The sequence below is a fragment of the Solanum stenotomum genome, chromosome 10 (genome assembly GCF_019186545.1).
Source record: "Solanum stenotomum isolate F172 chromosome 10, ASM1918654v1, whole genome shotgun sequence".
In the NCBI taxonomy this organism is placed as follows: Eukaryota; Viridiplantae; Streptophyta; class Magnoliopsida; order Solanales; family Solanaceae; genus Solanum; species Solanum stenotomum.
The window spans coordinates 37796337-37812051 of record NC_064291.1 but is presented as its reverse complement, the minus strand read 5'-3'; the positions used below and the strand labels follow the sequence as shown (position 1 = coordinate 37812051).

Sequence of the window (15715 nt, the reverse complement as noted above, 5' to 3'; positions counted from 1 at the left end):
CCCATGGCTGACCTCATAATGCTATCAACAGTAGCATTAGGCTGCAAATACATGGAAAAAGTGTGTGCATTACTAGTTTTGATCCCATCATCCTCAACTTCATTTTTTTCTTGTTCTTCTTCCTCTTACTCAACTTCTTTTTGTTTTCCTTTGTCTTCATCAACTTCATTTATTTTTTCTTCTTCCTCCTTAACTACCTCTTTATTTTTTCATTCTTCTTCCTCAACTTCTTTTTGTTTTCCTTTATCTTCCTCAACTTTTTTTTTATTTTCTCTTCTTTCTCAGCTTCTTCTGCTCTTTCTCCATCATCATCTACTTCATTTTTTTCCTTTTCTCTTTATTCATTTTCTTTTTGAGAAAATTTTGCTTCTACTTGAAAGAAGAAACTGCTTCAGATGCAAGTTCTTGTAAAAGAGTGGTAGTCGAATTTTCATTCTTCTTCCTACAAGTTTTAGCCCTAGGCCTCTTCTGGATCTTTGTGTCAGTTGTTTCTTTTATTAATACAATTTTTCTTTTCACAGGAGCCATTATATTTGTATCTGCAACCACAAAAATCAAATATTTCTTTACAAAAATAACAACAACACAAACAACAAATACGATTCAATACCACACATGAACCAACCAACAAACCACAAAACCCTCCCTAAATCCTAACCAACGAACTACAAATTAAGCTTTTTGAAATCAGATAATATTTCAAAAGGAATAATTATCCAACCATCCTACAAACAAATAAGTGATAAAACCACTAAAAACGCCCTGATTTAATACCAGTAAGTATTTCTCAAAATTCTAATTAAATTTTACCTGAGAAGATATCAACGATAAACTAGGAATGATGAGGGCAACGACGCCTTGTTGTAGAAGAGAATCACAACAGATTACCACTGATGTTGTAGAAAATATCGCAACAACAACCTTAATCTGTGAAGGAATAATGGAACGAGAGAAAGGAAGGAAAGAAGAGAAAAGAAAACAGAAATTAGTAAAAATAAATTAAATTTGGAATATGAAACGACCTTTTATAGTGGAGAGGAGAGAGGAAAAAATGAAAGGACGATTGTTTTAAACCTTTTCAATTTTTATTTTTTTTTGAATTTTGACAATTCAAATTAAAGTGTGACATATGTTGCCACATATACCCTTTCTGTTGGGGCACATGCAGATCATTCTGTGGTGTTTTTAACAACATAGGTTATATATGTTGCCACAGACGCCACATTTCTTCCTTTCATAATAATTGACATTTGTTCCAACAAAATAAAAATAATATTAATTATCATTAATATTAATATTATCATAAAAAATGAACAATTGATGACAATATAATGTTGCCATATGTCTCCTTTCTGTGACATATGTTACCACATATCTTCTTTCTGTGACATATGTTGCCACATGTATCCTTTCTGTTGGGGAACATGCATATAATTCTGTGGTGTTTTTTACAACAGAGGTTATATATGTTGCCACAGACACCACATTTCTTCCTTTTCATCATAATTGACATTTGTTCCAACAAAATAAAAATAATAATAATCATTAATATTATTATCATCAACAAAAATGAACACTTCACCAATTGTTTTATAAAACTTATCAACAAAAAGGTAATTCACAATGGTATACATAACCATCAATCTAATCAATGGTGGTAATCACAACATTTTCATCTATGAACTTTGCTTTTTTAGGTTTAGGCCTATGTGGGTCTTCATTGTTACTAACATGCCACTCCAAGCCTTTAAAATCCCATAATTCCATAGGAGTGAAGCATATCTCAAGTGAAGGGATTGCAAAATAATTCCATCAGATGGTATTTGTAGTCCATCACTAAAAAATTCAGCGTATGCAGCAACAAAAACTCCACAATCACTGCATGGTATATAATTAATTAGAAAATATAATAAACCTAATATTAACATCACATTTCGATAGTGGTAAGACTAAAAAAATAATGTGATACTACTTACAAACTATTGCTTGCTTGTTGGGCAATACCAATAACATGTATGACTTCGAATGGGTGAGATTTGTTCTTACCCTGGTAAGATTCAAGAACTGACCAGTTGATTCGGTCTTTTTGCTCAAAAAATCCACTGGATTCAAGGTACTTTGGCAACATTGTAGGCAACTTTTGAATCTCGGCGCACAATTTTCTGTTAGTCCTAGATGAGGACATCGAATCATACACCTTTATGCGCCGTTCCTTCAATACAATGATTGCCAAGACCCAATGAAACTCCCCATTAAAATTTATAGGGACATAAACCTCATCTGTGAGGTGCTAAGACAGTCCAGCAGGTATACCAAACCCTTTGATAGTGCCAACGATTTAATTCTCATATTCAGGAACATCACTGGCATTGTCACTGTATGTTTTGAAAAAATAATTAGTAGTGGTATATCGATATTTAGAATGACTCTGTTGCTTCGGCTTCTTTCGCAAATAGTATAAAATGACATCCACATACTGCACAGATGCATCAACAAGTGTATTTATGTATCAATTTATTTGTATGTATTCATGTCTTAATAAAAAGATAAAAGTGGGCACCGATTTACCTCATCAATCCAACACTTATTGGGTTGAGACATTACGTAGAACCAGTCCTTATTCTTTGGAAATGCAACTACAAAATTAAGTTGTTTGAACTCAAGATTCGATCAAATGGCTAAGTGGTGATCGTCCTTGTCTTTTCTGCAATTGTGTAATTATTATAAATAATTATTTAGTGGACAACAAGAAGAAATACTAATAATAGTTGAACGACTTTACTTTTTTGCATGATGCTTGTAAAGACCCTCGTTTATCCATTGCGAGAAGGATGAAATTAGTTCACTTGGATCCTTGCTGTCAATGTTAAAACCTTCAAATGGATATTGTTACTTCACATCACAACTGACAACTTTGACTTTCTTCTCTTTCTTTTTCACTTTCTCCTTTGCTTTCTTTTTCACTTTCTCCTTCTCCTTCTCTTGGTCCTTCTCCTTCTCTTTCTCTTTCGCTTTCTTTTTCACTTTCTCCTTCTCCTTCTCTTGCTTCTTCTCCTTCCCCTCCTCCTTCTCCTTCTCCTCCTCCTCCTCCTCCTTCTCCTTCTCCTTCTCCTTCTCCTTCTCCTTGCCTTTTGGGTATGAGTATGATACTGGAGCAGTAGTCATTGCTTTTTTTTCTTTCACTAATTATAGATAGTGATTGAGAAATATATTTTTTCAACCTCCTACACTTCAAAGGCTGTGAAATCTTCTTGGATGTATGGACATCAATATTATAAGTCATTTCCTTAAAAATATCAGTGAGTTCTTTAACACGACTAATAAAATAATCATGTTGCTGCTCATATTCTTCGCATAGACAAAAGAACATTTGATGTTAGAAGAGGAAGCAACACCAATAAAACATTGAGCTGTTGTCATGGATGAAGCTTCTTGTGTCATTTCATCTACAAGGTAAATGAAAAAAGGTTGAGAGTTTACAATTGATTATAAAATAATAATGGGTAACAATTTATACTTATGTTGACACATATGTACCTTCTGTTGCCACATATGAATCTTCATGTGCCACAAATTAATCTTATGTTACTACAGATGACCATTTTGTTGCCCTAACACATAGGTGATATGTTCCAACATATGACAACTCTATTGGAATATATACCAACATATCACTAAAATGTAGCAACATACGACACATCTTTCAACAAATGAAATATATGTTGGACAACTGAACAAGACTATATTTCTAAAATCATATGAACAAAATGGTCACAAAAAGAACAACAAAAGCAACAAAAAATGAATTTTCACTGAATGTTAACAATACATATACATTTTCTCAAAATTAGGGCTTTTTGGGTTTGTTGATTTTCTTTCAAAAACAATAAATAATAGGTACCATTACATCATTATTCAATTTTCACATCTATAGAACGATTTATTGTTCATTAACCCAAGAAGAAAGCTTAGTATTGTTCGAAAATTGTAAAATCTTTCAAAAAAATGTCTTATTCATTTTAAGTCGAACACAATCTTCAGTTCACAAAGAGGAGAGAGTCACGGCCGGAAGATAAGATAATGGGAGAGAATACTTGTTTTGATAGTTGGATTTTTGGATTTTCTAAGGAAGAAGAAGAAGAGAAGAGAGAACTTTGGGAGAAGAAGAGAAAATTTTATTTTCTTTTACTTTTTTTTAAAAATGGTTTGGATAGAATTATAAAAGTTGAAAAATAAAGTGTTTTTTGGTATTTTATAAAAGATTAGAAAATTTTGAAAATATTAATTTGGTCTCAAATTTACTTAATTACATTTTAAAATGAATTTGATTTCTTGGTTAAAGTATCACAAAAAATAAAAGCAAGACTTAATTAACACATTTAATTTAATTGTCTCAACACAGAGCTCCGAAACTTCACTCATGAATCCTACTTGTTTAGTTCGTACAATTTCTGAACTTTCTTCTTCCCTCTCCTTTTCATCAAAACCTTAACTTGTCGATTGCAAAACAGAAAGAGTAGTGAATCAATTGTGAAAGCGAAAGAAGATTAGGAGGTGAAAATGAGCGGTCGTTGTAGAAAGAATGTGAAACAAAATGCTGCAGAAAAACAGAGTAGAGAAACCTATAAGACTGATCGCCAAAAAGTAGTGCAAAAATCAGCTCTGAAGTCGAACAGATATATTGAGGAATTTGCAAAATATATGGCTGTCTTGGATGAAGAAGACCACAATTCAAGAAGGAAGCGTAGAAGAAAAAATAATGAAGAAGAACTCAATACAGGTATGAAAAAGAAGGGGCAAGATCGGAAGCGTCGCAACAATACAAGAGAAAATGTTGAATATGACCTGCAAGAAATTGTTCCTTGGTATAACGAAAAAGAACTCAATACAGCTTTAAAAAAGAAGGGTCAAGCTCAGAAGCGTAACAAGAACACGAGAGAAAATATTGGAAGTAAGAAAGACGACCCGCAGGAAATTGCTGTCTTGGCTGAAGAAGAACAACTCAATACAGGTACAAAAAAGTGGGGTCAAGCTCGGAAGCGTAGCAAGAACAAAAGAGAAAATGTTGAAAGTAAGAAAGGAAACCAAGAGAAAACTGTAAGTGAAAGCTACAGAGTAGAGAATGGTGGAGAATCTGCAGAGGAAGGGGGTAGAGGTCAGGAGGAAAAGGAAAAAGAGATAGTGGAAGACAATTCTCTGCAAGATAATGCATCAAAGCCTCGAAACAGAAACAGGAAGGTAAAAAAATCTTTCACATTCTGAATGATTTTATTAAAAAAAATGATCATTTAATTTATTTGTCTCAAGTATTATCCTTGTTTTGAATTAAAATATGGCAGGGTAATGAGATTGAATCCAATATGTGTCATCAATGCCAGAGGAATGACAAAGGAAGGGTTGTTAGGTGCACCAGTTGTAAAACAAAGCGATATTGTGTTCCTTGCATGACCACATGGTACTGAAAACTTTTACCAACTATATTATTGGTTGTATTTTCTTATGTGAGTAACTTTCTGAGCTTTTAATTGTAAATTAACTTGTCAAGAAACAATACTATGCTCCTTGTGCTTTTATTTGAGAAGTCTGTCTCTTAATGAGATATTGTTTATTTTGACAACTGATAAGATACTAAACATGATGAGCATTTTAACTGCTTGAAGCTTATATATCCAATCTATTTTGCTTAATATTGTCAACTCCAACACCAATTATTATTCATTTCATGTAGTTTTTTTTTGTTTATTCTCATGAGTGCCTTTTTCCCTTTATGATTAATAATAGGTACCCTGGGATGCCTGAGGTGGCTTTTGAAGAGTCTTGTCCTGCTTGTCGTCAAAACTGTAATTGCAAAGCTTGCTTGCGGTTCGATGGGCCAATAAGGGTTGGTTTCTTTTGTTATTCCACTTATATTAAGTTACAGTCCAAATTTGCAGGTTAACAATATATGTAATACACTCTTATCGAAATTTTTTTGCAGGCTTTGAAGAACTTATACTGTGAGATTAGCAAAGAAGAAAAGATTCAATATTCTAAATTTATCGTGCAAAAGCTTTTGCCTTTCTTGAGAAGATTCAACACAGAGCAAGTGATGGAGATGGAGATTGAAGCTAAGATTCAAGGTTCTATTATCTTGCTTAAAAATTTGATACCATAACAGTTCTATGTATTTTTCATTTGATATGCCATTTTCTTTTCATTTGGGCAACCATAAATATGCATTTAAGATTCTGTTATGTGATATCTATTTTCACAGCTAGAGAACATAGTAAAATGGCTCTTCTCTGCCATATATATGGTCGGGGTCGAGTTTAAAAGGATCTGAAATGTTAAATGGAGAATGTTATAACATATTCCTAGCTAAGAAAAAATAGTTTCCTGTAGTAGGTAGAGAGATACCAACTTCCTCCGAGTAAAACCGAATGTGTAATACATCTTCAGCTGCTTCCTATTGTAACTAGAATTTCCATTGTTTATTTTGGGCAGGAGTACCCGTGTCAGAGTTGATGCTTCCCAAGGAAAAGTGCCCGGGGAGTGAGCGTATACACTGGTACGCATGAAAGACCTCCTCTTTCCATGTCAATTTTTTGGATGATGTTCAAATAAACTGAAATGAGCTACGCTTGGTGCAGCACCAACTGCAAAACATCCATTTTTGATCTTCGCAGAAATTGTTCCAGCTGTTCCTATGTTCTTTGCCTTACTTGTTGCCGGGATCTTAGAGATGGTATTTATAAAGGAGGTGAAGAAGAAGTCATCATGAAACTCACTGACAACGGGGTTGCTTATTTGCATGGTGATGTGAGATTGGATGCCAGAACTACCATTTCCAGAAGGCCTAAATTTTCCAAGAAGATGGTTGACAATGATTCTGTGGGAGATGCCAAGTTTGCGTTTGGTATGGAACCTGGGGATGATGGAGGGCTTCTCCCGGAGAACTCTGGTTACCCTGCTGGTGAATGGAAATGCAATGAAGATGGTAGCATCCCTTGTCCACCAGAGAATTTTGGTGGCTGTGTTAAGGGAGTTTTAGAGCTGAAGTGCCTGACATCAAAGTCAAAATCTCTTATCTCTGAGTTGTTGGAAGAGGCTGAAGATATTTCCAAACAACTTGAATTGGAATACATGCATGAAATGCCTCAGGAGTCATGCTTATGTATGAAATCAATGGATGAAAATGATATGCAGAAAAGCAAATTGCGTAAAGCAGCATTTCGTGAAGATTCTGATGGCAATTATTTATACTGTCCAGCAGCTAAGGATCTTCAGCAGGAGGATCTGAAGCATTTCCAATGTCATTGGCTGAAAGGTGAGCCTGCAATTGTCGGTAATGTGCTTGAGACTATGTCAGGGTTAAGCTGGGAGCCCATGGTTATGTGGCGAGCATGTCGCCAGATAAAGAGCACAAACCATCCCCTTCATTTGAATGTCAGCGCTATCAATTGCTTGGATTGGTGTGAGGTAAGTTTAATACTTGCCAGTTGTCCCAATGATACATGGAGGAAAATACCGGGGTAAAGAGGGTGTAATTTTATGCATCTTGGTAATCCCTATCTCTATTTACTGTTGCAGTGTACTTTCTGAGGCATCAATTCATGGTTTTCCTTGCTTTAAGTTTAGCTAGACAATAAATATCTTAGTTATGAGGAATCTCTCCATCACTGTTGTGTCAGCTCTGGTTGGATGACAGTATAATTGGATGTAAACCGAAATACATATCAATTAATAGCTCAGATCAATATCTAGGCCCTTAATGCATGATTCACAGTTTATTGAGATGATTATAACCTTAACGCTATGGCTTAGCTCAAAGGAACTTAATTGTTCTACTTTATAGAGCTAGATGGGATTTTAAAGCATCCATTTTGATGTCGCCATACCGCAAGATATGTACTCTTGGTGCTTCTTTTTATGATGGATAATTTGTTTTGTTTTTTGTTAATCTTTTGAACTAATGAATTACTATTTAGTTCAGCGTTTAATGGAGTAGGTAGTTCTATTTATTCTGCATGACCATCTTACTCTTTCATCAACTATAGGTTTTTCCAAGTCCATTAAATTGATAGACTACTTTTATCCCATTATTATGGGCTAGTACAGTAAGCATGACTTGATTAACTTTATTTTCATTTTGAAACTTCATGAAAAGCACCACTAACCACTCAATTCTTTACTTAAAATGTGCTTAAAAAATAATTCATGTTGCTCGCGGTATGAAGAATGAAGTTGATGACTTTGTGAATATTAACTAGATCAACTCAATGGGATTTGAGGTAGTATGAAGGGAAACATCTAGTTGCGTTAGTACTTATTGAGAATATAATTGAGAAAATATAAGTGTGCTCTCTCTAACGGCTTAAACTTTTTTTTTTGATAACCGAGAAATCCGTCTGTGACCCACCCTTTGGACCAATCTTCTAAACTCGGTGGATAATGGCAAATCCTCCACCTTTTGCCACTCGAGCTAGGCCTTGGGGCAATGGCTTAAAACTTTTTGATGAGATGGTCACACACTTCAATATGATATAAAAGCAGAGGTCCTGATATCGAATTTCACCAACACATCATCAGAAAAGAGTTCCTCATGCATGGCCCATGAAAAAAATCAGGTCTGCATGTGAAGGGGCGTGTTGAGAATATAATTAAGTAAATATAAGTGTGTTCTCTCTTAACAACTTAAGCTTTTAGATGAGATGGATATACACTTCAAAAATACTTTTTGCTAATGAAGTACACAACTAGCGACAACTAAGCAACATGAGCAATTTCAGACCAAGTAGCAATGTATACTTGAGCTGTAATTGGCCTGTGAAGTGCAGTGTTTCACAAAAGCTTTTGGCCCTTTTAGCCTTCTTAAGTATAATTTATTTGCTGTTAAGTTTAACCCATTTTAACGTTTTGTTTTTCCTTTGATTACTGCAGGTTGAAGTTAACATCCGCCAATTTTTTATGGGATACATGGAAGGTCGGTTTGATAGTTCTGGCTGGCCCCAGATTTTGCAGTTGAAAGACTGGCCTTCATCTGATTTTTTCGATGAGCGGTCACCTCGTCACTGTGCTGAGTTTGTTAGAAGCTTGCCCTTTAAGGAGTACACAAATCCTCAAAATGGCTATCTGAATCTTGCTGTCAAACTGCCATCAGGGTATTTGATGCCTGGCACGAGACCAAAAACATATATTGCTTATGGAGTTCCCGAGGAGCTGGGGCGTGGGGACTCTGTGACTAAGCTGCATTTTGATATGTCTGATTCGGTATACTTAATTGTTTTATTTTTCTTTGGGCATATTTTCTTCTCTGTTGACTCTGGATTATGCCCAACTAAGCTTTTTCTTGAACACATGGACAATTCGTGCTTTTGGTTATTGCAAGTGCTCTTTAACTTTAGACTTATGCAAGCTAATGCAAAAACAAGTCAAGTTGGAAAAACTGCTCACATCAAAAAAGAAAATGAACATCCTGAAAATGACTTGGAGAACTTTATGTTCTTTAATTTGGTTGGATATATGCTAGAGACTTGGAGAATCGACAGTCGTAAATTCTGTTGCACTCCCCAAAAGAAATGTTTGTTCTCAGTTTGAAGAGTGCTTTCATATCCTCCTCTGTGGTATTCTTGACAGAGGATATTACATGGTGAACAATGTGTGTCCTTATTATATTGTTAGGCTGCATCTATGTATTTATCTATTTTCTACCTATATTCCAGGTAAATGTGCTGACACATACACAAGGAATAAACCTGACACCTGAACAACTTTTGAGGATTGAAAAATTGAAAAGAAAGCATGTTGCCCAGGATAATTGGGAATTGCAAATGACTGAGGAGGAGCACAAATATGAAATCAAAACATCATCTAAGTTCAACGAGGACCAGCCTTTACTAGGTGAGATATACCTGATCTAATTGAAGTTCAAGACTTCATGAACTACTTATCCAAACAAGAAAAAGAAAGCAATATTAGTGAACTAAATTGTGGTAATCAATCATTGTTGCATCTGCGTCCTGTGTGGAACCAGAGAGACACACTGTTGCTGAAGTGGTAACAGATGGTGGGGGAATCAATTTAACTAGCGCTTTTGAAGCAAGTGGAGGGATTAAGAATGATGTTAAAATTGATGAGTGCAAAGATATCCTTTTTTTTGCAAAAAATGTGAAATGATTGAGGATGTTAGAATCCTGGGAATATTCTGTAAGAAAAACAACAAGAAAATACCCGGTGAAATTCCACAAGTGGGGTATGGGGATGGTAAAATGTACGCAAACCTTATTACTACTTCGTGGAGGTAGAGAGGATGTTCCCGAAAGACTCTCAACTCAAGTGCAACAAATCCAGGTATAAAGGACACAATGAAGAAAATAAAGCGAATAACAAGGAAACAATGCAAAGTCTACCGGAAGAGAGCAAACACAACAACAAAATAGTGCGATAATTGAAACACAATAAACAACATACTAGGATAGATTATTGAAAAGAATAATAAACAATGATAAATACCAACCACCCTAAACAAGCCAACACTAAAACTACCTACTAACCTTCTACCCTAATACGCATCCTCTACACCTTTCTTTCTATGGTCATGTCCTCAGTAGCTACATCATATCCTGTCTTATCACCTCTCCTCAATACTTCTTTGACCTACCTCTGCCTCTCCTCGTACCCTTTATAACCAGTCTCTTGCACCTCGTCACAAGTGCATCTATGCATCTCCTATTCACATGTCCAAATCATCTCACTCTCGCTTCCCTCAACTTGTCTACCACAAAGACCATTCCCACCTTCCTTCGGATATCCTCATTTATAACTTTATCGCTCCTAATATGACCACACATCCACCTCAACATCCTCATATACGCAACATGCATTTTCTGGACGACTGGCCAACACTCCGCTCATACAACAATATCGGTCTAACCACCACTCTATAGAACTTACCTATGAGTTTCGATGGTAGCTTTTTATCACACAAGAATCTAGATGCAAGCCTTCACTCCATCAACACTGTCAATACAATGTGTGATATCATCTATCCCCACTCCCCTGATTATAAACCCAAGATACTTGAATTTGTCTCTTAGAGATATTTCATGTGTCAAGCCTCACTTCCACGCCTACCTCATGCATCGCATCATTGAGTTTGCACTCCGCATACTTTGTTTTGGTCCTGCGCAACCTGAATCCTTAGTCTCCAAAATTTATCTCCACACTTCTAACTTAGCATTAGCTCCATTGCGGTCTCATCAGTCAGTACTAAGTCATCTGCAAATAACATACGCTAAGGCACCTCTTCCACTATGTGTCTTTGGGAGCATATGCTTTGTCTATATGCTCACAACAGAAAAAGACAAATTAGTTCCACGTGCTCTTAAATGTGTTTTTCTTGGTTATTGAAGGTATAAAATGCATATCAATGCTTCTCACCCATCCTTCAACGATACCTTATGTCTGTTGATGTTACTTTTATAAATGGTATTTTACATCCTTTTCTGCTGATAATTAGGCATTTTTGAGGTTTTACTAGTTCCTATCTTTTGGGATCCCACCGGTCTATCCTTCCATGTCATATCCTGTAACTCCATTAACTCCATCTTCCTGGACTATCTCTAGATAAATCTACAGTTGGTTGTCGTTGGGTATATACATTGAATGTTGGTCTTGATGGACAAATTGATTGCCTAAAAGCTCACCTAGTGGACAAGGGTTATACACAAAATTTTTGGTCTTGACTATGGTGATATCTTCTCTCCAGTGGCCAAGATTGCTTCTGTCCGTCTCGTTTTATCCATGGTTGTTGTTCGTCATTGGCCTCTCTGCCAATTGGATATTAAAAATGTCTTTTCTTCATGGAGATCTCGAAGATGAGGTATATATAGAGCAACAACATGGTTTTGTTGCTCAACGGGAGTCTAGTAACATGATGTGTAGACTACGACAAGCACTTGATGGCCTAAAGCAGTCTCCTCGAGCATGGCTATTTAGAAGTTTGGCATGATATGAAATGAAGGTGATCATTTTGTGCTTTATTGTCACACTGCTCCAGGTTTGTGAACGTATTTAGTGGTGTACGTTGATGACATAGTTATCACATGTAATGCTGATGAGGGAATTACCAGATTGTAGGCTATTGATTCTCAAATGGATTCAAATATTAAGGTCTTACTTGGTCAAGGGGAGCCTCTTAGAGATTATGGAAGTTATAAAAGGCTGGTAGGAAAGTTGAATTATCACGTAGTGACCCGACTTGATATTACTTTCCAGATTAGTGTTGTAAGTCAATTCTTGAATTCTCCTTGTGACTGTCATTGAAATGCAGTTATTGACATTCTTTGATACACAAAATCTGCTTCAGCCTTCAGGGAATGGACTACTTCATGAAGACCGAGGACATGAGAAAATTGTTGGATATTCACTGATTGGGCAGGGTCACTCTTTGACAGATAGTCCACTTTTGGATATTGTGTTCTAGTTGGGGGAAATTTGGTTTCTTTAAAAAGTAAGAAATAAAATGTGGCTGCTAGATCTAGTGAAGAAGCAGAATACCGGTGGCAACATGTGAACTCATATGGATCAAACAACTATTCAAGGAGTTGAAATTTAGAAATACTAAGGGAATAAACTTGTGTGCGACAATGAATCTGCTCATCATATTGCATCGAATGCATTGTTTCACGTGAGGTCCATACACATAGAGATTGATTGTCATTTTGTCAGGGAAAAGGTTCTCTTAGGAGACATCATTACAAGGTTCGTAAGATCAAGTGATTAGTGTACAGACATATTCACCAAACCAAGTTCCTACCCGGTTCTAGAATGAGTGTATTGATTTGTATGATTTCCATTCCTTTTTAGGACATGTAAACTTAGTTATTCTGTTATTGATAAGGTTTGGTGAGAATAACTTGTTTTTGAGATAAAGGTAACTCTGTATTCACAAAAGGCTCATCATCAAATAAATGATGAGCATAGGTCACTTACAATCTCATCAGAGCATATCAAACTACCCTATGGGAGATTACAAATTACCTATAAAGTCATCAAAAAGTTCTATATCCCCCATCATATCTTGTTTACACCAAAAGTACAAAAGACTAAGACAATTCATTCTAATTTTCTGGATGTTGCTTCTCTTATCCTCAAAGCATCTTCCGTTCCTTTCTTTCCATAGGGACCACTAGATGCAGGCTGGGATTAACTCCCACCAATCTTCATTTGACTCCCTTCTTCCTATCTCCTTCCAGCTGTAGAGCAAATCCGTAGTGGACTTTGGAAATGCCCAGCATACACCAAGAAGACCAAGAAACATGTTCTACAAGCTTGTAGCTACTTTGCAATGAAGGAATAAGTGACTATTAACTTCTGCATCTTGATCACACATAAAGCATCTTGAGCATAATTGTCTGCCTTTCTTTTGAAGCACTTCATGTGTTAAGCAGGCCCTTTTGCACACTAACCAAGCAAAACATGAGATCTTCAATGGTATTTTTATCTTCCATATTAACTTCCATGGCCAGTTTCTGATCTGTGTTTGGCCAATATTGTATCTGCAGTAACATGACTTTACTGTAAACACACCTTTACTTTGCCATCTCCAAATAGGCCTATCAGGTTCAGTGGAGGTGCCTGGGAAGGCATTGAGGATCTGAAACAGATTAATGACCCTCTCGATTTCCCAATCATTCAAAGCTCTCCTGAAAATGAGATTCCAACCCTGAGGACTCCATAGCTGTGAGATTGTGGCCTTGTTTTGAGTGGTGAGCATAAACAGGTCTGGGAAGAGTGATTGCAGGCTTTCATCCCCAATCCAATGTTCATTCCAAAAATCAATTTTCCAACCATTTCCCACCTTTAGTGAGATGTTGCCTTTGAATTGGGGCCATAATCTTCTAATAGTCTTCCACACACTGCATCCAAAAGTTCCAAGAGCCTCCTCAGTAATCCAATGGCTTTGTAGTCCATACTTCATTGTGATGACTCTTTTCCAGAGTGACTAATCTTCAATGCAGAATCTCCACAACTATTTTTGAAGGAGACAGTTGTTCTAAAGATTGAGCTTTTTTATTCCCAGCCCCCCTTGCTTTCTGCTAAGAGTAAGAGTATCCCACTTAACTAGATGGTAACTTTTGTGCTCTTTATTTCCATTCCATAGGAAAGACCTTCTGAGTTGATCGATCTTTTTCACAATGTTCTTTGGAATTGGAAATAGGCTCATCATATATGAAGGAAGGGCATCAAGGACTGATTTAACTAGAGTCAACCTACCTCCCAGGGAGAGGTATTGACTCTTCCACCTAGCAAGCTTATTGTTACATCTCTCCAAAACTTCACTCCACGCAGCTGTCTCCTTATTTTGTGCTCCTAAAGGCATGCCCAGATACCTTGTAGGTAGGGTTGCTATTTGGCAGCCAAGATTTCTAGCTAGCAACTCCATATTATCCACTTGATTCACAGGATAGAGAAAACTTTTTTGCCAATTTACATGCAGACCAGATATATCTTCAAAGATAGTAAGGATTACTCTGATGTGTCTAATTTGTATCACCTCAGCCTCACAGAAAACTAAAGTATCATCTGCATATAGTAGATGAGTAATCCCCACCTCATTGTCCCTATTCCCCTGATTCTGAGCCTTAAAGCCTTTAATCCATCCATTAACATTTGCTTTTTTGATCATGTGATTGAGGCCTTCCATGGCTAGCAAGAAAAGAAAAGGTGAGAGAGGGTCACCTTGTCTCAAACCTCTTTGTGATTGGAAAAAACCTTCAGAGTTTCCATTTATGATCAGGGAGAATTTAACAGTGGATATGCAGAACTTTATCCAATTGAGCCATTTCCTTCCAAATCCCATGTCCTTTAAAACCTTCAGCAGAAAAGCCCAATTGACTTGATCATAGGTCTTCTCTATGTCCAACTTACATAAAATTCTAGGAATTTTTTGCTTAACTCTGGAGTCTACCAACTCATTAGCAATTAGTGCAGCATCCATGATTTGCCTTCCTTTTAGAAAGGCCATTTGGTGTACATCAACCATTTTCCCCATTACTGTCTTCAACCTCTCAGTAATCAGTTTGGAAATGATCTTGTAGACTCCTCCTATCAAGCTAATAGGCCTGAAATCTTTCAATTCTTCTGCTCCAGGTTTTTTAGGAATCAGTGCTAGGAAGGTGGCATTGAAAGACTTTTCAAAAATTCCATTTTGATGGAAGTTGTGAATTGTCAGCATCAGATCCTCTTTTACAATACCCTAACAAGATTTAAAGAAACTCATTGTGTAGCCATCTGGCCTTGGTGCTTTATCTCCATCACAAAGTTGTAGGCATTGCAAGACCTCTGATTCAGTAAATGGTCTTTGCATCCAATCCTTTTCTTCCTGAGAAATAGTTGGACATTCCATAAGGTCAAAGTTGGGTCTCCACTCCTCAGATTCAGTGTAAAGTTCTTTGTAGAAATTAATCACGGTGTTCCTGATCTCTACAGGGTCTTCTACAGCCTCTCCTCTGTCTATCAACCTATCAATAGTGTTGATCCTTCTGTGGGTTGTTGCCATTCTCTGAAAAAACCTTGTGTTATTATCTCCTTGTTTCAGCCATAAAACCCTTGATTTTTGTCTCCATTTCGATTCTTCATTTTTTGCCAACTCTTCCAGCTCCACTACTATGGTGGCTCTTATTATCACTTCATCTTCAGTCAATTCCCTGGTTTCTTGTATCAAATCAATTTC

General features: G+C 36.5%; 1 protein-coding gene and 1 pseudogene across 50 annotated transcripts in view; one reads left to right on the top strand and one right to left on the bottom strand.

Moving 5' to 3' along the window:
• Nucleotides 1–369: 369 nt before the first annotated feature.
• On the bottom strand, nucleotides 370–2338 carry LOC125842952 (uncharacterized; annotated as a pseudogene).
• Nucleotides 2339–4454: 2116 nt separating this feature from the next.
• LOC125841149 (lysine-specific demethylase JMJ25-like) overlaps nucleotides 4455–15715 on the top strand; it is a 53921-nt gene continuing 42660 nt past the window's right edge. For 15 of the 50 annotated variants that reach the window (XM_049520205.1, XM_049520212.1, XM_049520171.1 and 12 more), the window contains exons 1-8: nucleotides 4456–5238; nucleotides 5340–5455; nucleotides 5782–5881; nucleotides 5978–6119; nucleotides 6484–6547; nucleotides 6630–7458; nucleotides 8920–9249; nucleotides 9702–9879. In XM_049520205.1, coding sequence (XP_049376162.1) covers nucleotides 4561–5238; nucleotides 5340–5455; nucleotides 5782–5881; nucleotides 5978–6119; nucleotides 6484–6547; nucleotides 6630–7458; nucleotides 8920–9249; nucleotides 9702–9879 — 2437 coding nt within the window. In that variant the 5' untranslated portion in view covers nucleotides 4456–4560. Of the gene's footprint in view, nucleotides 5239–5339; nucleotides 5456–5781; nucleotides 5882–5977; nucleotides 6120–6483; nucleotides 6548–6629; nucleotides 7459–8919; nucleotides 9250–9701; nucleotides 9880–15715 lie in introns of all 50 variants that reach the window. The other 35 variants (XM_049520216.1, XM_049520215.1, XM_049520186.1 and 32 more) reach the window with 5 other exon arrangements.